This window comes from Xenopus laevis, chromosome 6L, assembly GCF_017654675.1.
Source record: "Xenopus laevis strain J_2021 chromosome 6L, Xenopus_laevis_v10.1, whole genome shotgun sequence".
NCBI lineage: Eukaryota > Metazoa > Chordata > Amphibia > Anura > Pipidae > Xenopus > Xenopus laevis.
This window is the reverse complement of record NC_054381.1, coordinates 137,905,974-137,933,186: the sequence shown is the minus strand read 5'-3', so window position 1 is coordinate 137,933,186 and position 27,213 is coordinate 137,905,974. Positions and strand designations below refer to the sequence as shown.

The window sequence follows — 27,213 nt, the reverse complement described above, 5'->3', positions numbered from 1 at the left end:
TCCGTTGTTTTCTTAGAATTCTAGCCTGCTTCTGAACTATTTAGCGGTGTTCCCCGAATTTTCTGTTGGTTAGGGGTTGGACAGTGTCTTTTCTGTAAGCTCCTTTCCAATAGACTAGATAATGCAGGGCTTGTGCTTTTATGTTTGTCCCTGGGATTTGCTGGGTGGAGGGGGATAATAACATGTAGATCTGAGTTAATGCATTGGGGATAATTCCTCATTTACACAGGCATTGCATGCATTTATTTATTTATGCAAGATGACACCACTCGACTTCATTTATTCCACCTAGTGTGCCACCTGTAGATGAGTTTGATGTAGGCCTCTTTATGGTTTGTGCATTTTGTCGCTCCATGCGGTGCTGCTAAAATCTTTTGCCATTGTTGTGGGGTAAAGGTGTTTTGGAGATCTTGTTCCCACTTGCTCGTATATGAGAGTTTATCATTAGGATCCTGGGCTAGGAGCTGTTTGTAACAGTTTGAAATAAGCTTTTTCCCATTCCATTCCTGTTTGCAGAGGTATTCCATAAATGTGTTAGTCCTAATAGTGGTATAGTCCTTTTCAGTGGAACGGACCTGGCCCAAGGTCATATTTCACAGCGAGGCTATCAAACGTTGCAAGGGAGTTGAGTGAGTATAGATCCGCTACTAAACGTATCCCCCTTTGGCACCAAGATGTGATCCGGATATGGGGAATGATTTTGGGTAGAGCCAGCAGTGGGAACAATGGTGAAGGAAACGAGCCAAAGTTATGTTTCAAAGCGAGTTTATGCCATGTTTGTAGCGTAAACCTGGTGGTAGGTAGCAAGCTGGTGAGGGGGGGTCTGTGTTCTTTATCCAGCTGGAAGTATTGCTTCAGTAGTCGGAGGTCAGCATACCCCGCTTCCAGGTCTATCCAATTTTTTTGCCCCAGAGGGGTGTGCATGCGCACTGCGGATTCCATTATTGATGCCGTATGATAGAACTTTATGTTTGGTATACCCAGGCCACCCGCCGCTCTGGACAACTGTGCGGTCTGGAATTTCACCCTCGGTTGTTTATCTTGCCAAGTAAAATGGTTGTGTCCTCTGTAAAGACTTACAATAGAAGAGCGACAGCGAGATCTGGAGGGTCCTGAACAAGTACAGTATCTGAGGCAGAAAGTTCATTTTAACAGCCACAATTCGGCCTAGCCAAGATATATATTCTCTTCTCCATCTATTACAATCCTGGGTTATTTTATGAAGCAGGGGTTGGTAGTTTAATTTAAAAATATTCTCTGGGTCTTTAGGTAGTTTAACACCTAGATAGACTAAGAATTTCTCTCTCCAATCAAACTGAAATGCAGAGTTAAGGGCTGCTAGGGAAAATTGTGGAAAGTTAATGGGGAGGGCTTGCGTTTATGTGGTGTTAATCTTATACCAGTAGATTTTTTGGAATTCTAGGAGTCTCTTCAGGAGATTCGGGATGGATATAGTAGGATTGGTTAAAGTGAGCAAGAGCAAAGAGCCCTATTTTCTGTATCCCTGCCTTTGTTGCTAGACCTCCAATATCTATGTCGTTCCTGATCTTCTGAGCCAGTGGTTCTACCATCAAGGTGAAGATGAGGGGGGAGAGCGGGCAGCCTTGGCAGGTCCCGTTAGTAATGGGGAAAGTGTCCGACAGGGTCCCGGAGACACTCACCTTGGCCGTTGAGAAGGAGTACAAAGGCTGAATTGCTTTTATAAAAGTGGGGCCAAGGGCAAATTGCTGGAGTGTTTTAGTCATGTAGAGCCCTGTCGAACGCCTTCTCTGCATCTAAAGACAATAGTACTGTGGGTTGTCTAGTTTGCTTAATTATGTGCAGTAAACTGTGGAATCTCCGGATGCTATCGGGTCCCTGCCTACCTAAAATAAATCCTACCTGGTCATTGTTAATCAAAGTGGGAAGTAGCTCATCCAGTCTATCGGCTAATATTTTAGAGTAGATTTTCAGGTCTGTGTTTAGCAGTGCGATCGGGCGGTAGTTTTGGCACAGGTCGGGGGGTTTATCTGGTTTCGGAATCGCGACAATCTGGCTGACCAAAAATTCCGGTTTAGTCACTCCCGTATCTTTAATATTATATATAGTGTTATATATAGTGTGTTTAAACTGCTGATAATATAAATTAGTAAATCCATCTTCTCCCGGTGATTTGTAATGTTTAAGATTTGTTATTATGTGTTCCACCTCTTCCTGTGTGATGTCCTTGTTCAAGTTTTCTAACTGCTGAGGAGTGGGATGAGGGAGCCATAGCGCTTAGAAACATTGGGGTATTAGGGCCTCCGTGGGTTGGAACTCTGTGGGATCCTTATTAAAATGATAAAATTTGGCATATTAGTTGGCAAAGTAGTCTGCCATGTGTCTGGGGTCTGTCAGCTTAGATGTGGGGGTAGAGAGGTAGGCTATTCTGGATTTGGCTTGTTGTTGTTTGAGTTGGGACACTAAAAGTTTATTGACTCTCCATCTCCCCTTGCTTTGTGTATGGTGGCTGGGCCATAGTTCTATACAGGAGCATGATCTGACCATGTACGGAGGCCGATCCACGTCTTAGAGATTTAAGATGTGGTTTGTGGGTCTGCAAGGAATAGGTCTATTCTAGTGTGGGTAATGTGTCTGGGGGAGAAGTACATGTATTCCCTTTCTCTCTGATTTATAGCTCTCCAGACATCTTTCAATGCATGGAGATGGAGTAAGTCTCTGAACTTCTGTGCTGGGGCGTTGGGCGGGGTAGTACTAGCAGTCAGATTCAATCTGTGGACATCTTATGTGGGGTCCAGGACTTCATTGAAGTCTCCTGCCATGATACACCTTCCCTGTTTGTAATTAAGTCATTTTGGTAGTGTTTTGGCTAAATATTGATTTTGGTTGTCTTAGGGACATAGATATTGATCAGGGTAAAATCAGTGGTTCCCAATTTACATAGCAACAGTAAATATCTTCCCTGGGGGTCAGCGATCACCTTGGACACCTGCAATGGAGAATTGAAACTCCTCTGGTTTTATTGGGGGAATAGCCATGAAGGCTAGATGGGTAATGTTTGTTGTGAAACCTTGGCAGGTTGTTCCTGCAGGAATGGGTTTCTTGATAAAAAAAGAATATCAGCTCGGGCCTTAAATGCGTCATGAATTGCCTGGTTGCATTTGTGGGGGGAGTTTAATCCCCTCGCATTAAGAGCGTAAAATCGTACCATTTCGAGGTGCAAGGCAAGTTGATCAGCCAAGTATGATGGCTGATCAACAATAAACAGGCATAACAATAAACAACATTGTGCACCAGAATGCATAACTAACTGGGTCGTGGTTTACTAGTGAGGGACCACAAAATTTGACTCCGGGGGGGGGGGGGTAGCAAAAGGTGGTGTGAATCCGATCCAGGAGTCACCGAGGATTCTCCACAAGAAAAGTGACTCTCCCATTGTATCACAGGAGAAAATACACTGATCCTGATAAACATGGGGTTAATTTCAGGGATGTAAACTAACAGGAACAAGGAGATGATAATGAGACAGGTCTCCATAGTCTCCTTTAGCCTTCCGGGCCTGAGTGCCACATCTTGGCCACTTTGTTAGGTGTTGAAGGTGGGGAAGTATGCGGCTGGCGTCTTCGTTCTGGATGTGTCAAATTGATGTTCCATTTACCCAGCACCTTTTTGGCCTCCTTCGGAGTAGCGAGGGTAACGGGATTACCGTTTCATAATACAATCCGCTTTACCGGATAGCCCCAGGGCTATTGGATGTTGTGCTGACGGAGCATCGCTGTGACTTTGTGGTAAGCTTTGTGTTTCAGGAGAGTGACTAGAGAGGTCGATATATATTTCCAAGTACTGAAATTTAGGTGGCCAGCCCTCCTTCTTGCGTGCCGATGTTAGCAACTTTGGTCTTGAAGAACAGTAGTCGCGGGATGACATCTCTAGGGGCTTTGACGGGAGCAGCCTTCAGTTTGGGTAATTGATGGATGCGATCCCCCGTGAGTACCAGGGCCTGGGCCTCCGTCATTGTGGTTTGTAGTAGTTCCAGGAGGTAGGCCTCAACTCTGCTGGCGGGACCGACTCAGGGATGCAGCGGACTATAATATTATTACTGCGGGCCCTGTCTTCGAGGTCGCTCACCTTGTCTCCGAGAGTGTCAAGTTCTGATTGCACCTTGGAGCATGTGTCGGTAAGCTCATTATGTGCGTCAGCAAATTCCTCCATCTTCTCTTCGATGTGTGCCATCCGTTCTCCTACATCTTGCAGTTCTCGGCTGAGGTCGGATGTCAGTTGTCTAAAATCGCCCTGGAGAGTAGTGCGGAGTTCCGTCAGTAGCTCTCGCAGCTGTTGGGCTGTGGCCGGGGCCGCATCTGGTACCGACATGTCTGGGAGCTCCACTAGGGAATCTCGATGTGTCTGGTCCAAGATGTCCCTGGAGTCTCATGCTGGGGACTTAGGCGGGCGCTGGAAGAATGCTGTGACTCGATTTTGATCTTTTTTGGGTTCTGTAAGCAGAGGTGTTCAAAAATCTCACCCTCTTGCTAATGCACCTGTCTCAGGTGCTGAGGATTAGCCTCGGTTCATCGGAGCGCACAGGGGCGATCAGCGGGCTGCTGCCGCCTGAGGCAGCAACCCTGATGCTGCCCCCTCTCCCATTCCGCGCTTAAAAGTTTAGTGTCGGAGCGGGTCAAAGGGGGCTGCATCACTAGCGCAGCGAGCACGTACTGCGCTTTCTGCACTAGCAGAGCTGAATTTTCGGTTTAAAAAATGGAAATTCGGCACATAAAGTTCCAGAAGGCGGCTTTTTGCCGCCCCTTGTAACTGGCCGTTCAATGCCGCCTGAGGCAAGGTGCTCACCTTGCCTCATGTCAGGAATGGCCCTGGGAGCGCAGTTACTTAGCATCCATCTTGTGGGCTGGTTAGCTCCGTCCCCCAAAAAGTAATAATGAAATTTTAACAAATTAACCTAGCGATCAGGGACAGGAAGGGCTCCTCTGAAACACACTTGAATGTTGGGCTGAAAGACTTTTTTTGTCCTTTAATCCTCTCATAAGGGGTTATAGGCAGAAATATGCAAGTTGTCTTAGTGGCCAATTATTCATACAGAACTGTTGCTTTAACTGCACAACAGGTAGAGAGTAATATTCTGAGACCATTTGCAACAGGTTTTCATTTTTTATTATATGAGGTTTCAGAGTTATTTAGCATTTGTTTTTTAGATGGGGTCAGTGACCTCCACTTAGGGTTGCCACCTTTTCTTGAAAAAAACATTGGCCTTCCTATATATTTATCTTTTCCCTATCAATAACATTGGAATCAACCATCATTTTTACCGGCGAGGCCACTAAAATACCGGCCAGGTGGCAACCCTACCTCCATTTGAAAGCTTGAAAGAGTCATAAGGAGGCAAATAATTAATAAATAAAAAATAATAATAATGATGACCAATTGAAAAGTTGGCCATTCTATAACATAGTAAAAGTTAACTGAAAGGTTAACTTTAACCCTTCACTGTTGTCAACCTGTGGTAATCAGGGACTTCCAGACCGACAACAAGTTTTGGGAGGCGCAGTTGCTTTATATCTAAGTTTACCCCAATGGGCACTTTTTAATAGTTGTTTCCACAACAAGCAACTACATGAACATCTGTTCTCTTTTATGACGCACCAAACTTTATTTGTAACAGGTTTTGTGAGAACATTTTTTTTCCACGTTTCCATCTTTGGCAGAACTTTATTGACAGCGGAAGGGGAACGCGTTACCACGGCGACGAAGCCTAGAAGGCGCCACGCGAGGCATGCTGGGAGAGCGGGAGCTTTGAGTGGCACTTGGCTGTCGATTTCATGCTATTTATTGCAGCAGTTGAAGGATTAAATCTGTAAGTATATCGCTACGGCTGCGATGCTGCTGGGTTGCTCCTCATATACCTTTTGGGCGGAACGATTATCATTTGTTACTTATTTTCAATGTGTGCAACAGGGATCTCCAGCCTTCCGCCCTCTACGGCTCAATTGCAGTTGCACCTCTCAAATCCTGCCCGCAAGTTGTAGGTCTTAGTTCAGCAACAGCTTAAGAGCTACATGATGAAAGGAAACGTCACTTTGAGCAACTTTCCCCTGTGCACAACTTACACGCATTTAGTGGCTTTCAACTAATTTCTAAATGCAATTTACATCATAATTTATTAATTTCTGTGCTCACTCCTGCTTCTGACACTTCTGACAAACAGCAGAGGTTACATTCAGGCAAAGCTCAGAACCAGCAGTGTAGAGGACAATGCAAAAAAAAAAAAAAAAAAGTCTCCAACTGCATTGAATGGAGACTCTTCTCTGTCATTACATTGGAGATAAATATCTTGGAAATAGCAACCAATCAGATCTTTGCTTCTCTTATCTAAAGGTGGCCATACACAGGCTGATAAAATCTGCCGACAGAACAAGTCGGCAGCTTTGCCTGTACTCACACAGGCGCATGTAGGCGCCGAACGCAAGTTGAGACGCAACATGCTGCATTTTTCCTGCGTTCGTCGCCTACACGCGCCTGTGTGAGTACAGCCCCATTTGAAATAATGAAATGCGTCTATTCCTGCGCTCCCCTGCGGCTGAATGCCGAAAAACGGAACGCAGGGGAGCGCAGGTAAAAACGCTCATGTGTAAGAGCCCTTAATCTAATTGCTGATTGGTAGCCATGGGCAACATCTCCAGATATTTATCTCCAATAATAAACATGCCCCAATCTCTAACCCACAACCAAAGATAAAGACATATTTTCTGCACGTTTGCAATTTACAACCAAGGATGTCAACCCCAAAATGATTTTTTGCATATTGAAAGAAAATCGAATTCTAAGTCTTTCTAATATATATTCATTATTGTGCTTGCAGAACACAGGGCTGTGGGTGCAACAGAGCCCAGGCCCAGGACTCCTTGTGCCTAGGGTTGCCTTCCTATATATTTATCTTTTTTCCCTATTAATAACATTGGGATCAACCATCATTTTTACCGGCCAGGCCAGTAAAATGCTGGTCAGGTGGCAACCCTACTTGAATGTTGAATGATGTGCTAGCTAAAGGGCTTTTAAGGGGACTCCTACGTGCCATCCCCAGTCTGCCCCTCTTGAATGCAAGAGTATTTGGAACAGAGCACAAAGACCTACACCTTTGGGCACTAAGCAAAGAACATCGTGCAAAATATCTAGCAGTTTGTGCCTGTTTTTGCACTGAGACCCCTGTATAGTAAATGATACCTAGCTGTAAAGAGAAAAAGTCTTAAAGCACCCACATGCTGTACTGTTGTAATATTGGTGTGTAGGTGCATCTCTGGTCATTTTGCCTGGTCATGTGCTTTCAGAAAGAGCCAGCACTTTAGGATGGAACTGCTTTCTGGCAGGCTGTTGTTTCTCCTACTCAATGTAACTGAATGTGTCGCAGTGGGACCTGGCTTTTTATATTGAGTGCTGTTCTTAGATTAACTGCTGTACAACTTGCAGTACAGCAGTAAAGAGTGACTGAATTTCATCAAGTCACATGGCTGGGGGCAGCTGGGGAAGTGACGATATGTCTAGCCCCATGTCAGATTTCAAAATGAAATATAAAAAAAATCTGTTTGCTCTTTTGAGAAACGGATTTCAGTGCAGAGTTCTGCTGGAGCAGCACTAAAACATTTTTTTCCCCCATGACAGTATCCCTTTAACTACAGAGAAAGCAGACTCTGTGGCTGCAGGCAGTTCCAGGAGGTATAGGGGCCGCATGAGGCCCTAATTCATATACAGTTTCAATAAATTTTGGTTAAACAGGTCAAACGCTAGACATTTTGGGGTCCTGAAAAATAATTTGCTGTGGGGCCCAGTCATTTCTAGTATTTCACTACTGGATAGGCAGTTTTCACCACTGGAACACCAATAACTTGCATGTCCTAAATAAACTGGACTGCCGGGAAACCCTGTACTTTCTGCTTGCCTATGGCAGGTGTTAACGTAGAACTAAAATCAATTGTTAATTAGGGGTCGTCTGTACTGGCCCCTCTCCCAAATCTGCATCATAGAAACTCTCTAAGGAAATCTTCTGCTCTTGGGCATCCTGGAGCATATTCATTTGATCACCATTAGAGAGAAGAGGGACAGAAGTCAAGTGGCCTGTCATGGTGGCTGCCAACCCTGCGGTACATATCTACATTTACACGATTGATACAGGAAACAGAGTTGTCCTGGGGGTGGAGTTGTTTGCTGTTATTGGGGAGATAAGAGGGTCCTATACAGAGGACCCATGAATACAATTTGTTTTAGTTCAAGCATAGACAATCTGCACCTTGTGCCAGGTGTTTATTGCTAGAGTGCAGAACACAGAAAGGTAACTAAATGAGCTAGTCACAAGAGCTTACTACATGATGCTCTTAAGGCCTTGCATTTGCTGTCCTTGGCATTCCTGCTCTTGCACCTAGCTCTGGAATCATATTTACAATAGTAACACAGATATAAAAAAATAACTCGTATAAATTGTAAAAAAAAAATCTATTCAGATACTGTACCCTAGGTTATATTTTACAAAGTCAACCAGATCACTTGCACACTTTTATATTAAGTTGCTGGGCCGCATAATTGCAAACTGATTTATGTAAATTGAATGTCCTTTTAGCTGGATTTTTTAAAAGTATCACCAATTTATCACAATAATACATAATAGCTGAGGTTAAGGGTCGCAAATCATTAAGTAGAAAATGAGGTTCATCTGTCATAGACACTGCTGTTACAGGGCTGATTGTTAAATTCTAATGCCAATTGTGCTGGTTCTTGAGCTCCTATGTCATGAAAATCTAAATTGATTACTATTCCTCCTTATAACTGACAGCAGCACAGAGCATGTGTTGTGATTCAGCAGAAAAGAAGATGGGGACGTACCAGGAGCATCTTCAGAGGCAAATATATTCACAGAGACTGTGGTTGCTTGGGACTAGTACAGAAACTAGTACCCAAAATATAATGTGTAGCATTTCTAACAGTTCTCCATTAAGAGCCATGCATTTGCCCTTGTATGAGTGTTTGGTTTTCTGCTGAAGTGTAGTGGAGTACACTGATCATATATACATATTGTCTTTTTTCCCCTCCTTTTATTGTAGCAACAAAATGCGAAGATCGGCAGCCCCAAGTCAACTCTGTGGGAATCCAGCAAAGAAACCTCGCTTTATACCTCCTGGAAATGTTAATAAAACGTGCCCAGATACAGAAATGAAACATTCAATAACTGATTTGAAGGTAAGAACTTACATGTTATTTATTTATTACCTATAAATATGTCAATAAAGTACCCCTTTTTGTAAAATATATAGTGAATAAAGTACCCCCTATTGTAAAATATAAGGATATTATAAGTTACCGAGGAGTTTCATGACCATATAAAAACACGAGGCCGAAGGAACTCCGAGGTAACTTCTAATATCCTTATATTTTGCAACTGGGGGTACTTTATTTATTATAATACACAAATTTCAGTGAGTCATGTGACAGAAATGACATCAGAACTCACCGTTTATAACTGATGACATCAGAACTCACCGTTTATAACTGATGACATCAGTACTCACCGTTTATAAGGATATAATTTACAAGATATTCATAGCTTTTGTGTATTATAAGGATATTATAAATTACCGAGGAGTTCCAGAACCATATAAAAGCACGAGGCCGAGTATTTTTATACAGGTCATGGAACTAAGAGGTAACTTTGAATATCCTCATATTTTGCACAAGTTTAAATACACAAGTTTGAGTCGTGACAGAAATGACATCATTAAGCTCTGATTATATCCAATGACATCACTAAGCACCGTTTATAAGGATATCATTTACAGGATATTCTTGGCTCTTGTGTATTATATAGTGAATAAAGTACCGCCTCTTGTAAAATATAAGGATATTAGAAGTTACCGAGGAGTTTCATGACCATATAAAAACACGAGTCCGAAGGCCGAGTGTTTTTATACAGGTCATGGAACTCCGAGGTAACTTCTAATATCCTCATATTTTACAACTGGGGGTACTTTATTTATTATAATACACAAATTTTAGTGAGTCATGTGACAGAAATTACATCACTACTCACCGTTTATAACTGATGACATCACTACTCACCGTTTATAAGGATATAATTTACAGGATATTCATGGCTTTTGTGTATTATATATAAATTATTAGCATATTGAAAAGCCAGGGTGCATTAAGGGTGTAACAGATAACAGTACAATCTGATGGCTTGATTGGCAGTTCTTTATTTCCCTATCCCCAATGGGGTTCGCCAAGTTTTTTTTTTATCCTATGGACTTTGTTTATATACCTCTACTCTAAAAATTCTAAATGTTATTATTTTTACTTCATAAAGCCTGGGCACGCTCATCTTGCTTATAACAAAAGCTGTTGTGCAATGCTTTTTGTACACTGTTTGTGTAGTCCATTCTCGCTAATCATAGTGTTGTAGACTATTGTTGCAGGGGAACATTATGCAGTTGAAGGAAGAAATATCTTAAAGGAGACATTTTGGGGCAGATTTATCAAGGGTCGAATTTCGAAGTAGAAAAAGCTTCGAAATTCGACCATCGAATTGCAATACTTCGAATATCGAAGTCAAAGTTTTTTTACATCGAATTTGGCCATTTGCAGTCGAAGTAAAATCGTTCGATCGAACGATGAAATCCTTCAAATCGAATCATTCGAAGTATTTCATCCATCAATCGTACGATTTTTCTTCGACTTCAAAAAACTTAAGAATGTCCCCATAGCTCTAGAATGTCCCCATAGGCTAACATAGCACTTTGGCAGGTTTAATTTGGCGAAGTATTGAAGTCAAAGTTTTTTTAAAGAGACAGTACTTTGATTATCGAATGGTCCAATATTCAAACTATTTTACTTAGAGACAAAGTCGTAGTATCCCAATCGATGGTTGAAGTATCCAAAAAAATGACTTCGAATTTTGAATTTTTTACTTAGAAAATTCCCTCGTATTCACTTCGACCCTTGATATATCTGCCCCATATATATATATATATATATATATATATATATAGATAGATAGATAGATAGATAGATAGATATAGAAGAGTGTTTCAGACTGATTTATTGAATATTTTTGCAAAAACCCTAATAATCCCTCCCTTCTCTTCCATTTCCTGCTCCCTGAATTCCCAGGCTGTGCAGGGGAGCCGGTGTTACTCAGCTCACTGCACTGTAGGACAGGAACCAATCAGAAGCTAGCAGGACCTGATGGGGAACTGAAGCCTGTCTTTGCTTGTGTGACTGCAGGGCTGTGATTGGCTGTCCCCCTCCTACTGTGCTTCTGGCAGGGACCGTTAGGACATGCCCACCCCTCATTTGAAACACAGACAGGGACCATTGAGCATCTATAGGGAGCTCTAATAAAAGGGCTATTTTTAAAGATAATATTAATTTTTTGCACCATGTAAAAGAAACACCATATATTACTTATTGCCTACAAAATTAGGGTTTTTTCATTTATCCTAAATGTCTCCTTTAACTGATAGATGTTGCAGAAAAAATACTTATACCTATATAATAATGAATATGAATTTGAAATTGAATTACCCCTTTTTTGTCCAGTATAATTTCTGATGGATTAACCAAAATATTAGCAAGTGTTTAAATATTCAGTTTTTCTTTTTTTTAGGATAAAACAGAATTGTCTTCAAGAGCCTTTGGAAGAATATGTGGTCTGAACACAGTGCTTCACAGGACAGAAGCAAGTGTGGTGCCAGTGTGCAGTGGTAAAACAGCCACTACGACAAGTGTTCCAGTGTGTAGATCTGTGGCTGGTAAGAACATATCTTGATTGTTGCTTTAAAATCTACACTAAATAGATAAGATTTTCCTGCGCCGCGTGGATGACAGTACATATGCTATATATATATATATATATATATATATATATATATATATATATATATATATATATATATATATATATATATATATATATATATATATATATATATATATGGCTAACTTGCCCTAATATTAATATCAGCATTATATAAATAGTGGTAAGTGGTAATAGTAAGTATAATAATTGTCAGGGGCCAAAGAGTGGCAAAAGTGTGATTTTGCTTGTGAGCAGGCAAACTTTCTAAATGCATGATATCTTGATGAACTGCTACAGTAACAAACTTGTACATAATTAGCAACAAAACCAAGGACTTGTTACATTGTACTTATTAGGTACTGCTGATTACAAGGTTACGTTCGTACTGTATATATTGATGTATTTGACGTTTTTTTCCTTTAAGATTTTTTTATTTATTTAGTATATTGTTTACTCACCCCACAATACGTCACTATGACATCACCACTCCCTTTTTCCGCCACTGGGGGTTTAAATGGTTGGTAATTGTTTGTGTGTGCACTTTGAGAAAGGCTAGAGTGCTAGCCGAAATGTTAGTAGTTTTTTTGATTGAATAAAACACTTGGAAACCTTTCATAAGACCTGTGAGTGCTAGCTTTTTCTTTTGCAATATATATATATATATATATATATTTATATGGCTAACTTGCCCTAATGTTAATATCAGCACTATATAAATAGTGGTAAGTAGTAAGTATAATAATTGTAAGTGGTAATAGTAAGTATAATAATTGTCAGGGGGCAAAGAGTGGCAAAAGTGTGATTTTGCTTGTGAGCAGGCAAACTTTCTAAATGCATGATATCAAGGTTAATTTAGGTGGTATGGGGGGGGGCTTGAAAATTTGACAATGCTCATAACTTTGTAAATGAAGGTAAATGCATTTGCACACATCAAATTACTAATGAAACAGAGGATCAGGGCTCTTTTGTATGTTGTAGTTAATTTTGCCAGACCAGTCGCAATTCCATTGTCCCCTTTTTATGTAATGCTGTTTATCCACAGCATTAAACAAGCACATTGCTTGAAAAATCTGTCTGATAAACTCCCTCTTATCCTGGATAAAATATAATATAATTTAGGCTTTTTTGTTAAATAAGTAGCAAAATATCTCAGGGACAAGGCTGCTTAAGTGTGGATGCATCCAAGCAGGGCTGCCATCAGGGGGGCACAGGGGGTACAGTTGTATACATACAAGCCCGGGCGGCCCAGCTGTGCTGCACTTTTTGAAAATGACAGTGCCCAAGTGAATCGCCGAACCACCGAAAACCAGAAGCGCCAAGGACCCGAAACCGCGAATGGAGCCGAAGCCACAAAAAGACCGGAAGTTAAAGTCCTGAAGCCACAAAAGGAGCCGAAGCTGTATCCCCGAAGCTACTAAAAGAATGGAGCAACGAAAAGAGGCGAAGGAAAATGAAGAAGCTGTTCTCGCAGAGGACAAGGAAGAAGAATCGAAGGTAAATTCCACAACGTTGTGCATCACTGTAATGTTAATAAACAAGTAAGGGGTTAACCCCGTTTGCATATGCTCCTGTGTGCCAGTTCCTCCTTTTGCTTTTCGCTAGTATAAACCCTACATGCACTGATGTAGCAGGGTAGGAGAAAGGCACAGAGACGCGAAATCACAGAAAAGTGTGTAACCATTATTATTCGCTGCTTCAGACCTCTTGTAATTCTCCCCCCCCCCCCAAACATTTGTGTGTAGTGACGACATTCATTAAAGGGGCTGTTCATCTTCAAACAACTAGTTGGTTTCAGATAGATCACCAGAAATAACGACTTTTTCCAATGACTTTCTATTTTCTATGTGTGACAGTTTTCTAATATTGAAGTCTCATTTCTCTCCTTCTGAAGCAGCTCTCGGAGGGGGGGGGTCGCCAATCCTGTAAACTGTTCTAAATTGATACATTTAGTTGATACATTTCTTATCTTTGTCCCTGCTGAGCAGAATCTCTGGGTTTCATTACAGGCAGCTGTTCAAATTGATACAATAGTTGCTAATACTCCAGAGATGCTGAGAAATGTATCAGCTAAATGTTGCAAAATTGTAACAGTTTAGAGTCTGACTGCGCCTGAATTAATTAACAATATAATAGACAAGCCTTTTTAAGTTGACGAGCCATCCAATTAGACCAGTATAGATGTTTGGCATTTCATCTTTAGATGCTTATTGACCTTTAAAACTATGCAATACTCTCAAAAAGCACGGGCTGTTAAAGTACTATCTATAGGCAATTAACCTTCAAGTGTCATGTGATGCTAGAATAGGTGGGCAGTTATGTCTTTCTATCAGAAATAAAACGTATCTGTCCTTGAAAGACTATCTCTGCCTTTATATGAAAGCAATTTTGTTCTGTTGCTCTTGGGCATTTTCTTTATTCCTTTACGAGAAATATATTCCTTTAAACCAGTGATCCCCATCCAGTGGCTTGCAAGAAACATATTGCTCAACAACCTATTGGATTTTGCTCCCAGGGGTTTTAAAGCAGGTGCTTATTTTTGATTTCCTGGCTTGAAGGCAAGTTTTAGTTGCATTAAAGAAACCATGTCTACTGCCAAACAGAGTCTCCTGTAGGCTACCAGCCCACATAGGGGCTACCAATAGCCAATCACAGCCCATATTTGGCACCCCCAGGAACTTTTTGCAACTTCTTTTAAATTTGAATGTGGCTCAGGTAAAAAAGGTTGGGGACCCCTGCTCTAAACATTGCAGGTCTCTATAAAAATATATCAAAATAAAACAGCTTATGTTTAAAACATGTTTCATACAAGTAAAGGCTTCTAATGAACAATTTTTTTTCTAAACGTATGTGTCATGGGTTAATCTCATATTGAAACTGCCATTTTAAAGGCAAACTAACTCCACTGTACAGTAATCAATAGCCCCCCATTTATAAGGCCAACTGCATTGCTAGCCACGTGTAAAAGACCAGGAGCTCTATCTGCAGAGGGTTTGGAGGTCACAATGTTTGTTCCAGTGTCTGTCTACCTGGCAGCCATTGGCAGTGAAAGCCCATCTGGTCCTGGCTTCCATTGTGTGTACTATGGTCCACAGTTGCTGCCATCAGATAGACAATTAAGCACAATGCATAATTTTGCAGAGCCAGTACAGGGGGCCCTGGACATTTATTTTTGGCCAGCAATGCGATTGGGGATTTGTACTATTGGTTAAAAATGGAAGGAGTGGGATTAGTTTTCCTTTAAAGGGCACCTATACTACAAAAATCATTTTCTCCAGCGGATTTGCAGACTGATAGATCCTATATTACATGCATGCGCATAGTGGGCAAGCTGGAGCATTTGCTCATTATGTACATGAGTGTACCCCAACATGGCCTCCTGCACCAGGCAGCATAACACTCACTAGGAGGGGTTTTCTTGACCAGATACTATTGTTTTCACAAACCAGAGTGTGTGCTGTTTTAAGCTGCCCATAGACGCAAAGAAGTCTCAATTTGTTGATTTTCGAAACCGTGCGGAGAGTCCCGAGATTTTTCATCCCACGGAGATCGGTCAATTGGTCGATTGGACAGGTTGATTTCTGCCGGCTGCCGATAATGTCTCTGCATGTATTGCCGATCGGACGATTTTCACTAGCTTTTGTCGGACAAAACTTTAGTACGATTGCTGTCAGGGGCAGAACATCATCTGATCTGTTCTTTTACTACTTCATTTGATCTGAAAGGTTAGTTGCAGGTCTGGAGATGGGGAAGTCCGATCGTTCGAGGATTCGAACGATTGGATCTTTGCGTCTATGACCAGTTTTCGCCTGCGGGTCAGGTAGAGGAAACAATTATTGGATGAGTTGATTAGTTCCTCATTAAGTACTTAATTTCCTTCTTCTGGGTGTATGCAGTGGTGGATTAATTGCTTGTGAGCGCACCTAGGCTACACTTTACACAAGCCCCCCTTCTAGGCTACTCCCATTCAAAAAAGTTTTGAAATATACAATTAACAAAAATGGCAAACTAAAAGAGAAAGGGATGAAAGACAAGATACAAGATGGATAAAGAGGTAAACGAGAAAGGGACAAAAGCAATGGTAGAAATTTTGATATGGGGCCTATAATCTTCACTCTATCTAGATGGTAGGAGTATTAGAGCAGCTTTGATTGTTAATGCTGATGCAGGTGGAATGCGACATGATGATGCGTCTGTGTGAGTACAGGCCCCTTAGAAAGAATAGATTACGTTTCATCCAGTGCTCTGCTGCTGTGGAACGCCTTAGGGTGGTGGCACACGCTCCGATTTGGGGAGAATAGTCGCCCAGCGACAAATCTCCTCTTCTTCAGGCGACTAATCTGCCCAAAATGCCATCCCGTCGGCTAGAATGTAAATTGCCCGGAGGATGGCACTCCTATCACTTCGGCTTTCCAAAGTCGCCCCATCCCGCTGGCGATTTACATTGTAGACGGCAGAAAGGCTTTTAGAGGAGATTAGTCACCCGGAGCAGCTGGCCGACTAATCTCCCCGAATCGGAGTGTGTGCCACCACCTGACCACAGTGGATCACAGGTAAAAATCACTCTTCAGTACGAGCCGTTAAACAAAGTAGTAATTGTCTTTGGAGGAGCAATTTTTAGGTTTTTTATTTTGCCCCAGCTGAGCTAGAAAGCCTGCAGGGCTTTGGGTGAATGATTTCTGTTTAACAAGCATGATAATAAAATTCAGAAGCCCTGAATACATCAGGGAACCAGATACACCTGACTATATGGCTGGGATCCTACTCGGCTGCCTTTAATCAGGGAATGCCCTGGCAATTAGGGGTTAAAGCAGCATCTCTTGTGTCTGAGCCGAATGCTTACAAATCCAAACCATTTGCAATGACTTATCCTTGTTTTTCCTTTTTTCCTGTTTTCCCTTTGCTTTTGCAGCAGAGACAGGTTCCCCTCCCCCCACGGCTGAGCAGAAGGTACAATGCAGGCGAGGCTGAGCTTTGCTGTGGAGTTTGAGCCTTGGGTGTAACCTAACCAGCTAGGGGAAGCACAGATCCTGATTGACAGCAGGACTAGCATTATGCAAATACCACAAGCCTGAACAGAGGCTGATTGGGGCCCCAGCAGGGGCTCTCATACACACGTCACATGTTTATCTTAAAGTCTTGCTCTTGTGTGTAAAGCACGCTTATCCCTTAATCTGCATTTTATACATTCTCTCTCCTATTGCACAGCATTAGAATTTTGTGTGTGTGTGATTTATCATCGTGGCGTCTCTCAGCATTCTTCACAAAGTCTTATGTAGGTCAGGCCTGTCTTAAGCAGATTTCCTGAACCTGTGTCAGATTAAGCTGAAGGAATTTTAATAAACCCTCCCATGTAGGCGTAGGCCTAAGCGAGACTAACCTAGTTAAGCCTGATTTTTTTTTTATGTGTGTGTGTCTGAGGGGGAAAAGAGCTGTGCAGAACTCAAGGCTGAATGGTGGCTCCAGGAACTGGCTGCTAATAAAAGGAGAACTGAAAAATGACGGGGAAAGCTCGCTCGTCTAATTTTACAGTATTTGAAAAGCTCGATTTGCTGAATCTGGTGAAGCCATACATAGGGGTGCTGGAGGAGCACACCAACAAACACTCGGTCATTATCGAAAAAAACAACTGTTGGGAGATCATCACCGAAAAGTACAACGCCATGGGGACTGGGCGGCCACCCCGCACGGCGCACGGTTTACGCACGCTGTACAAGAGGCTCAAGGAGTACGGCAAGCAGGAGCTGATGCAGTGCAAGACTTCGCAGGCCGACTACCAAACGACTGTGTCAGAGGCCACAAAGAAACTTGTCGAGATCATCCCACAATTTAGCGGCTTGTGCTTTGGACGAGACATCAGCTTAGTGCAAAGGTAAGATACCTCTGTATAGCACAACTCGTATATTTATCTTGTGTGTGTGTGGTTAGCTATATGGCTTGCAAATAATTCAATTGCAATATACCAGTCCTGATACAGGAGGAGTACTGTGTGTAGAACTTATAATGTAAGTTCCCTGTTGTTAGACTGACCCCTGCAATAGTGGTAAATACACCTATTACTGCAGCATGTGCCGTACTAAAGCCTTCACTGTATTACCGGCTGCTTGAAACCATGGATTAGAGGATTAGCAAATAACATCCTAATTCATCTTGCCCCTTAGTGTTGTTGGATAAAAGGCCTGCCAATCAATGTATGTGAGATTTGGGTTATATGCACCGCTTCCTTAGGCCGAGGGGAAGGGACCACTTATTCGATAAAAGGTGCTACAGCAGAGACTGTCCTCCCACGTAGTTGTTCTAGTGCCATTGTCTTACTGCCCTTCGTTACATATCTGAAAATGCAGGTAATCCTCATGCACACACATCATTTCATACAAATGGGGGCAGGGCACATATGTCTTCCAATTTCTACCACCAATACTGGAAAGCTGCTCCATGGAACCACTACCATGTTGCAAAGAGAACGTATTCTTTCAATGTTGGTGGTCCTTATTTAAATAGTTAAACAAGGTCCACATAATTTTCATTTATAGGCTAAGACTATTTTTTTCTTTAACCCCCGCTGTATACTTTAACGGCAAACCTGCATGCTTGCTTGTCAGTACTATGGAGTTTAATTCGTTTTTCTGCCCCATGAAAATGTTTAGCAAGTCCATAAGTTTTAATTTTTTAAAACAAGTTACTTTTCTGGTTTTTATATTAAAGGGCCAGGAACAGCATAAAGGGAATATATATTATTTTCACTTAGTAACTGTATTGGTTGCCTAGAACAGTAACAGTGCTAATTTATATGAGAGGTTGTAATCCTATAGATATGTAGACAGCCTTGATTTGCATCTAACCATCACTGAATAATTGTATGCAAACAGATTTTTCTATACTGACCCTTTAAGAGGTTAAAGAAAATATTTGATTTTTTGTTTACCACTTAGGGTTTTTTTCCCACAACGGATCAGTTTTAGCTGCCAGTTTAAAATTGACATTATGTTATAGCAAAAATGAGTAAGGTTTGTGTCAGTGCAAATTGATTTTATTTTCCCTGCTACAGCTCCTACCTTTGTACCCAAAGGCAAAGGTTGCATAGGGACCCATCAGCTTTCCACAGGTGGGGAGACATTGTTTCCTTCCCCCCACTCGTTATTCTAATGTACACACAATTCAGCTATATCCTGCAGAAAAACACAACTCTGCATAATGACAAAAAAAGGAATTCTATGCAGCAGCTATCCTGCCGCCCTGCAGTGTAGGCTCCCTTTCTGCATACCAACCCAAACCTGAAATTCCAGTCCTAGGATGTAAGCCTGCCAGCCAAACCTCTGTTTATGTGGGCAGATGCTTAGGGCATGTTTGCAACAAGGAAACTCCCTAGTGTTTTCCAAGGTCCTTCATTCCACAAAGCATTATATCTGTAATATGTTGAGCAAATAGTAGTATATTATATTCAGGAAACAAAAGTAAGGCAACACGAGTAAAGCTCCAACCAACCTATTGCTCTCCAGTTGCTGCTAAACTACAACTCCCAGCATCCCCTGAAAGCTCTCGATTGATACCATTAGCCTGGTTCAGAAACTGGAGGGCACAGACTGCAGCTTCTTGGTTAGTATTACAGGTTAATGGAGAATTGTTATGGCCTACTCAAACCCAGTACAGGTGTGGGATCCGTTATCCGGAAACCTGTTAACCAGAAAGCTCTGAATTATGGAAAGGCCATCTCCCATAGACTCCATTTTATCCAAATAATCAAAATTTTAAATAATGATTTTCTTTTTCTCTGTAATAATAAAACAGTATCTTGTACTTGATCCAAAGTAAGATATAATGAATCCTTATTGGAAGCTAAACCAGTCTATTGGGTTTATTTAATGTTTACATGATTTTCTAGTAGACTTAAGAGAATTCAACCCTTAACTAAAACAAACCCTACCCTACGTAGACTCCCCTCCCTCCCCCCCCCCAGCCTAGATGCCCCCTCGGAAATACCCCTACCTTTTTACTTACCCTTTGTGCAGATTCAGGGATCGCAGTTTACAGCAGCCATCTTCCGGGCCTTTTGTAATCTGAGACCCGCAAATAGGCTCATGCCCAGTTGGAGCAATTTCCCGCTTTGCGACAACTTGACATGAGCCGAAATGGACGGAAATTGCCGAAGCAATGGAAGAAGACCCGGAAGATGGCTTCCGTGAACTGCGATCCCTAAATCTGCACCAAGGTAAAAAGTAAAAAGGTAGGGGCAATTCCCCAGGGGGGGGGAGCTTGGCTAGGGAGAGAGGGGGGTCTACGTAGGGTAGGGTGGTAGGGTTTTTTTTAGTTAAGAGTTGAATTTTCCTTTAAGGTACGAAGAACCAAATTACGGAAAGATACATTATTTCGGAAACCCCCAGGTCCCGAGCATTCTGGATAACAGAACATATACAGATATATATAACAGATATACCTGTATCTTTAATTCATCTGTGTTACAGTAAAAGGATTTTGTTGCGTGACTTTAGTTTTAATAGCAGTCCATTGTACAGGTATAATGCCCTGTTGCTCTGCTTCCACAAGAGATCCAGCTTTTATAAATGCACTCTGTTTTGTGTGCAAGGCATTTAATTGAAATGGCAGGGTATATTTTTAATTGATATCCTCCTAAAAAGACAATACCTTTTTTTGTGCATTATTACTCAAAAATCAAGCAAACAACGCCATCTAGTAGTACAAAAAAATGCTTTTATGTGATTTCTATGGACAGTGACTCAGCTAAGGCAAGCAGTATGGCAGCATCCAAGGTTTTGTTTTCTATTCAGACATCCGTGGGTTTTTATAAAATCCCCCAGCCTGCCGCTGGAATCTTGTAGGTAAATCCTGTTTGACTAATATATAATTTCAATTATATGTGTTGCCTGTGCAGCTGCATATGAGTAAACTGAACTATTGTTTTTATATATTTTAGTGAATCCGTTGCTTCAGAGGGGGATATGGGATTAAGCTCACAGCAGCTACCCCTGCAAGAACAACTTGCTTCTGTCACAGTCCAGCTAGAGTCAGAGGATGAAGATGTGAAACCCCCTCCAGCTTTGCTCATAGAGCCACTACCTTCAGCTGAGCCTGAGATCGAAGAACCTGAGGATCAGCAATTTCAGCATACACTAGAGGGATCATTATCTCCTCTTTCCTCTGTGGACATGAGGTTATCCATATCTCCCCCAGTCCCAAGGATAGAGGAATGCTTCAGTCATACCGGGGAACGTTTAAGATCAACCTGTGCTTGCAGTCCTGAAACCCTGCAAATGGTGAGAAAAGAACATGAAATCATTCTGGGCAATCAGAGACAATATGGACTTTATATGAAGGAGAAGAGGGAAGGCTTGAAGAGAAGGCAACACTTAGAAGAGGAGTTATTAAGGGCAAAAATCAAGGTGGAAAAATTAAAGGCGTTGAAACTGCGACATGATCTACCTGAATACAGCAATCTATAAAACTTTTTTTTCATTTTTTTTTTTAAATTATTGTTTTAATTATTTGTTTACAAAAGAGACAAATGTTTTTTTTGCCCATATTGTTTACATCTATGGATAATTATAATACTGCTGGAAATTAGGCCAAATGCATTTAGATATATATGTAATATGTTAAGTTTTATCCTATGTTTAAGTGCAAAGGCTTAGGCTAATGTCACACCGGGCTGAAACTTGGTGTGCTGAAAAACGCAGGCCAAGAATCCGCCCTTTACCTTGCCTGGCCCCGGATCCATCATTTTGGGTGCAGGTACTAATTTAAGTAAAAATGCAAGCGCTCATATTTTTTTGACAAATTCGCCATGTGTACCTGCACTGGGGCCAACACATTTTTTTCCGCAGGCCGAGTTTCAGCTCTGTGTGGCATCAGCCTCATGGAGGCTCAGGGAGTACTGTGCTGATCAAAATAACCTTCATTAGAAGAGAACTACCTATGGCAGACACAGCCACTATCAGTTGGGATCACTCAGGAACATCTTCCTGAGATCACTGTAGCAGCCAGAACACTCAGGGGGTCATTTACTAAACGCAAGTGCTTTAGCACTAAGGGGCATAAGAGCATGGCCCACTTAACAAGCACTTGTGTCCCAGGCTATGGTGCACATAATGCTGGATTGAAATCGTCAGGGGGCACATGCAGAAACAGGGCATGATTGTCATGTGCTCCCCCTGCACAGCTGAATAATGCAAATATTACAGGGTAGGAAGGGGTACAGCGTTGACTAAGGTTGCCACCTGGCCAGTATTTTACCGGTCTGACCGTAAAAATGATGGTTGATCCCAATGTTATTATTAGGGAAAAAAGATAAATATATAGGAAGGCAAGTATTTTTTCCAGAAAAGGTGGCAACCCTAGCGTCAACTAACTCGGTCAATGTTGTATTCGTGAGAGTAGCAGCAATTCTATGAGCTCCGGAACAGGGCATTGTAAATTGTAGATACCCCTTAGCGTCTACAAGATTATTTATGTATTATACGCCAACCTAACCTGTCTATATGTAGCTAGAACTGCTTGTATGGCCACATCCCCATATATGTGGACCATAATGGGCCAAACCACCACCACCATCATTCATTTAGCCCATAGGCCATATATTGGATAACAGTGGGATGGGCGGGGCTAAATAATTAATTGTTAAAGAATAAGGGTGTTTCGGAATGCTAAACTTTTTTATGTTCTATTTAAGTTTAGCTTTTTAGTGAAGATCCTGATGAAATGAACTGGCAAATCATATGCCTTGCTGCATGACATTGGCACAAAGTAGGAACCATGATAGCATTCCAGCTGGTTCATTTTATCAAGGTCTCTGTCACTGCCTGGTTACAGGTTTTCCTAGTCTACACCGGAGCAATTTATTGTGTATTAACGGCACTCAGATTATCAGCACACTGTACTGTTTGGCAGCAATGGGTTACTGTTCTAGCATAAAACTCACCTGTATTAATGCATACATCCGTATAGTAATTACCAGGGTCTGCAAGGATTAGCCTAGGGATATCAACTCTATATTTATAATGAAATAACCGCTTCCAAATTAGTTTATCACTATACAGATTATAGAATATTTGTAAAAGTTAATTATCCCAGTTTTTAAAGGGTAACCTGTGTCCAGACTCCAACATGAAGGGGTAAACTAATCCATGACTTCTTTCAGAATCTAACTGGAAAAATCTAAAAAGGAATAAAATAGATTTATTTGGGCCAGTTGCTTATTATAACATTTGATTTATGAAAGTAAGTTTACTGTAGATGCTAGACTTGGAGCCCTAAACCTGCTGGTTCCTAGCATAGGATAGCAAGGAGATTTAAGTCAGTAGCTGCTATTTTAGTACCCACTTCTTGTGCCCATCCACATGCCCCATTATTTCTGTTCACTTAATCAGCGTTACCCAGGTACCTCTTAGTGACACGGAAATAAAGCAAAATGCATATATTTTTATGTTAATTTGTTAAACAGTTTGTGTCTATCAGGGATGCGTTTTAAAGTCCCCGGTTCCTGTATTTCGTTTGTCTTCTCCGCCTTATGATGGAGTGTCACTTATGGTCTCTGTATCTGACCAGTTTTGGATAAGTATGATTATCCCTAAAAATCCAGCAGGAAAGCAAATTATTCTCTAATTAAAGGAGATTTAAAGTAATCCCGCTAAATTAAGGGATTTCAGATGAATCTCTTAATATAAACCAGTTTGTGTTATACTGTTTTTTTTGTACGTTAATAGATAAAGCCATGGTTCCCTCTGCTATGTAAAGCAGGGGAGAGACCTATAGCTTTAAGACCATAAGAAAGTAATATATATTATAAACTACCTTATTTTTGAAGATTTTACTAGAATCCATTCCCTTGTTCAAAACACGAAGCTTAAAGTCCGATTTTACTTCACCTTTAAACTTTGTGTTTTGAATTTCCTCTAACATTAACTTTTGCTGTGATGTAAATTGTGGAACTCCAGAGACATTTTGCATTTAGTATATATTTTTATTTTTGTTGTTATAAATGGTTTGTCTTTATATTTTGTCTCCCACTAGCATGACTTTTAAAATGCTGGTTCCTGGGGTCAATCACAAACCTATATTTTTACATTTTTAATAGTGTTTATGTCCTATCTCTGTCTAGTCAGACACATTCCAATTAATTTTTCACTTGCCTTTCATACTACTTACTGGTTGCAAAGGCAAGGGGGCAGCTCTCCAGTTTGGACTAAAAACTGAACAAAAAACTTGTCTGTCTTATTAAAAATTACTTTAAAGGTGAACCGTTCCTTTAATTCAGTTCAGAGGAAAAATGCCTTCTGATTTAAATTTTGCTTTACGTTTTGTTCACCCCCCTTTGGGTTTTGTTTTTTATTTTTATTTCGCCCTTTCTCCCAAAATCTAGAATTGGGCAAATATATGTAAAGACAAAGGAGTACTTTGCGCTGCACATAACTTTCTGCATTTAAGCAGGGGTTGGAAACTTGAGAACTTGAAATATGAATGTGCACTCTATGTTTGATTTTTGAGTAAACCGAATTTAATTTGAAAACAAAATCTGTTTTTTTATTTTTTATAGACCTTGCATCTGTTCTAAATCAGCTGAGGCAATGTTTATACAGTTTAACAGCCTTTTAATAATAATATAATAATTATGATAATTATTGGTTACAATTCCTAGCTGTATCTTTTGGCACAGAATGCTTTAATAGATTTCTTATGGTTAGAATCACCAGCGTCTACTGAGGGTGTGTCTCACAAGGGCTACTACCCTATAGGTCCCCCAGGGACCCCCCACCACCCTCCCACTTGTTCATCCACCACCAGCCCCCCCCCCCACCCCTCACACGTGATCACCTTCTACTTACTCCGCTGCCATCTGGAGAACAACAATATTGCAGTTGGGGATCAGATCTGGGTTGGTGGGGCTTACCGGGTTTTTTTTCCCCAGTGTTCCCCCGGCCCAGTCTGACCCTGAGACTCGCATCTGAACGAGCCTGTGCCATGTTGGCCATTGCATACGGTTGCCACCTTTTAAAAGAATACTTACCGGCCAGTGGGGGGGAGTGGTAACCTAAAAGGGGCATGGCAGTGACATAAAGGGGTGTGGTTATAATGTAGCAGGGGTTCTGCTCGCAGCGGCCTGAGGATTGGTTATAGAACGATCCTTAAAGAAAAAAAGTTAAGTGTCAGGTAGATTGGGAGCGAGCCAAGGGCTAATCGTAACGGTATTAAAAATTTACTGGCAACGACATTGCCGGTAAATTTGTAATACCAGCCGCCAGGGCTGGATTTGTCTTTCTGGCGCCCCTAGGCCGGCTGCATTGTTTCTTCTCTGCGCCCCCCACTTCCAATTCCCCTTCCCCAGTGCAAAAGTGCACGCATGTGCACACTCTTCCCCCTGACCCTATCTGCACCGAGGACTGCGTGCACCAGGTAAAAAACTAGGAAACTGGCAACTACTTTGGGAATCCACTACTTTGGGATTTGGCAACATTTTGAAATTTCCTTGTTCTTGTCATCAACAGTCGTGTGATTCTGAGTATTTGGTCGAGTCCTGCCGAGCTGTGCCTGGTAATGCATAGTGATCTGGGGGCATAATGGAAACTGATCATCATTTTCTCACCCAGCATACAGACACTGACAGACTAAATCCCTTGTGTGACTAGGGTTGCCACCTGGCCAGTATTTTACCGGCCTGGCCGGTAAAAATTATGGTTGACCCCAATGTTCTTAATAGGGAAAAAAGATAAATAGATAGGAGGGCCAGTATTTTTTTTCAGAAAAGGTGGCAACCCTATGTGAGACATAGCCCTTACTGTGATCATTAAAACTGTCAGTTTGGATGAATGGAACAATATGTCTTCAGCTGACCATGTAATGTATAGTATAAGGCCAATTGAAGAAGATCCTTCCATTCATGTTACCAAAGCATGTTGGGTAAATATGTGTGTTGCGGTTTGGGTCAGGTCTGGGTCTTAGAAACAGTTTTTGCGCAGGACTCTAGTCCACAATGGAGAGTGATCTGTGACAGTTGCGGTCTGTCGTTGCATTTTGTTGATGTCTGCACACCTTCTAGTAACAAGAAGACACCCTTTCCTTATGAGCCAGTATTAGAATATGTTTTATAGCATAGTCACCTCAATTAAACATTTTCATTTATTACAGGTGACCCTTTTCTAAAATAATTGCTTATTTCAGGCTCCCTGATCCCCTGTGCGTGATGAGGGTGCCTGCATGTTCCCTTATATATCTCCCTGTTCCATGATTTCTGTTCATCTGGGATCCTGTACTGTCATGATATTTACATGAATCTCCTCTTGTTTATCTGGGAGAAAATCTCGAGTGTGGCGCTGCCTAGCAACTCGCATCAGGAAAAAAGCTGCCTGTAAGAGAAACGAAATTAATGCTTCTGTTTAACACCAATTGTTCTGTAGGCCTTTGTGTATAGTAAGCCAAATCCAAGCATTAAATACTCTTTGCTTATCATGTGAAAATGCAGACAAAGCAACTCCTATTTCTCGATAATAACATACATTCAATTGTGTTTGGTATTTCTGGAACTTAATGCTAAGTTCAAAAGTAAAAAATGCTAGCAAATAAAATGTAATAATTGCCCCTGTTTTGCACCTTTCTTTCGCAGCTATAGTTTATTATTTTTAGGAGTGCACGGAATCCAGGATTCGGTTCGGGACAAGATTCAGCCTTTTTCAGCAGGATTCGGCCGAATCCAAGTGTCTGGCTGAACTGAATCCAAAAAATCACATGACTTTTCGTCACACAAACAAGGAAGTCCAAATTTTTTAGCTGCGTGTCTGGTCTGGTTTTCCTCTTCATTTCCCTAATTTACATATGTAATTTAGGGTTTGGATTCAGTTCGTTTTTTTCGGACAAATCTTTCACAAAGAATTCAGCTGTATCTTTTACAAATGATTCGGGATTCGGCCGAATCCTAAAATAGTGGATTCCGTGTATCCCTACTTAATTTTAATGTGTAAAGATAACCAATTCTATACAACCGTTACCCTTGTTTGCTAATCGGGGTATTCATTTTACAGATGATCTTTTTGGGGGCCTATTATCAACATTCAAATATGTGAAGTTTTTTCAACCTCGACTAAACTCACATTTAAAAAAAAAAAAAAGACAAATGTGTAATTTATTTATTAAATGGTCCGAATATAGACGCACGAACAAATCAACACGTGGAACAAATCCAAATAAGAGTCCAAAAACCTTGAAAGTGTAAGAATTTATAAACAGAAAAAAAACCCAAAACGTCAAAGAAAGATTTTACAGTTTGCATAGGGCAGCTCCCATTGGTTTCTATATGACCTTGCCAGCTTTGAGATGACTATTAGAGTTTTTCATGGTTTTTCCACTTAATAAATACAGATTTTTTTTAATTACTTAAATAC

The 27,213-nt window shown here is 41.2% G+C and overlaps 2 protein-coding genes across 2 annotated transcripts in view; both read left to right on the top strand.

Moving 5' to 3' along the window:
* Positions 1 to 5,698: 5,698 nt before the first annotated feature.
* rad54b.L (RAD54 homolog B L homeolog) overlaps positions 5,699 to 27,213 on the top strand; it is a gene marked incomplete at its 5' end in the record, with an annotated part of 39,705 nt that continues 18,190 nt past the window's right edge. The window contains 3 exon segments of the mRNA NM_001091651.1: positions 5,699 to 5,845; positions 9,081 to 9,216; positions 11,639 to 11,783. Coding sequence (NP_001085120.1) covers positions 9,088 to 9,216; positions 11,639 to 11,783 — 274 coding nt within the window.
* Positions 12,573 to 24,352, top strand: LOC121394759 (fibrinogen silencer-binding protein-like). The gene is made up of 3 exons (XM_041566554.1): positions 12,573 to 13,324; positions 16,740 to 17,699; positions 20,760 to 24,352. The coding sequence occupies exons 2-3, from the start codon at positions 17,326 to 17,328 to the stop codon at positions 21,283 to 21,285; spliced, it is 900 nt and encodes a 299-aa protein (XP_041422488.1). The 5' UTR covers positions 12,573 to 13,324; positions 16,740 to 17,325; the 3' UTR covers positions 21,286 to 24,352.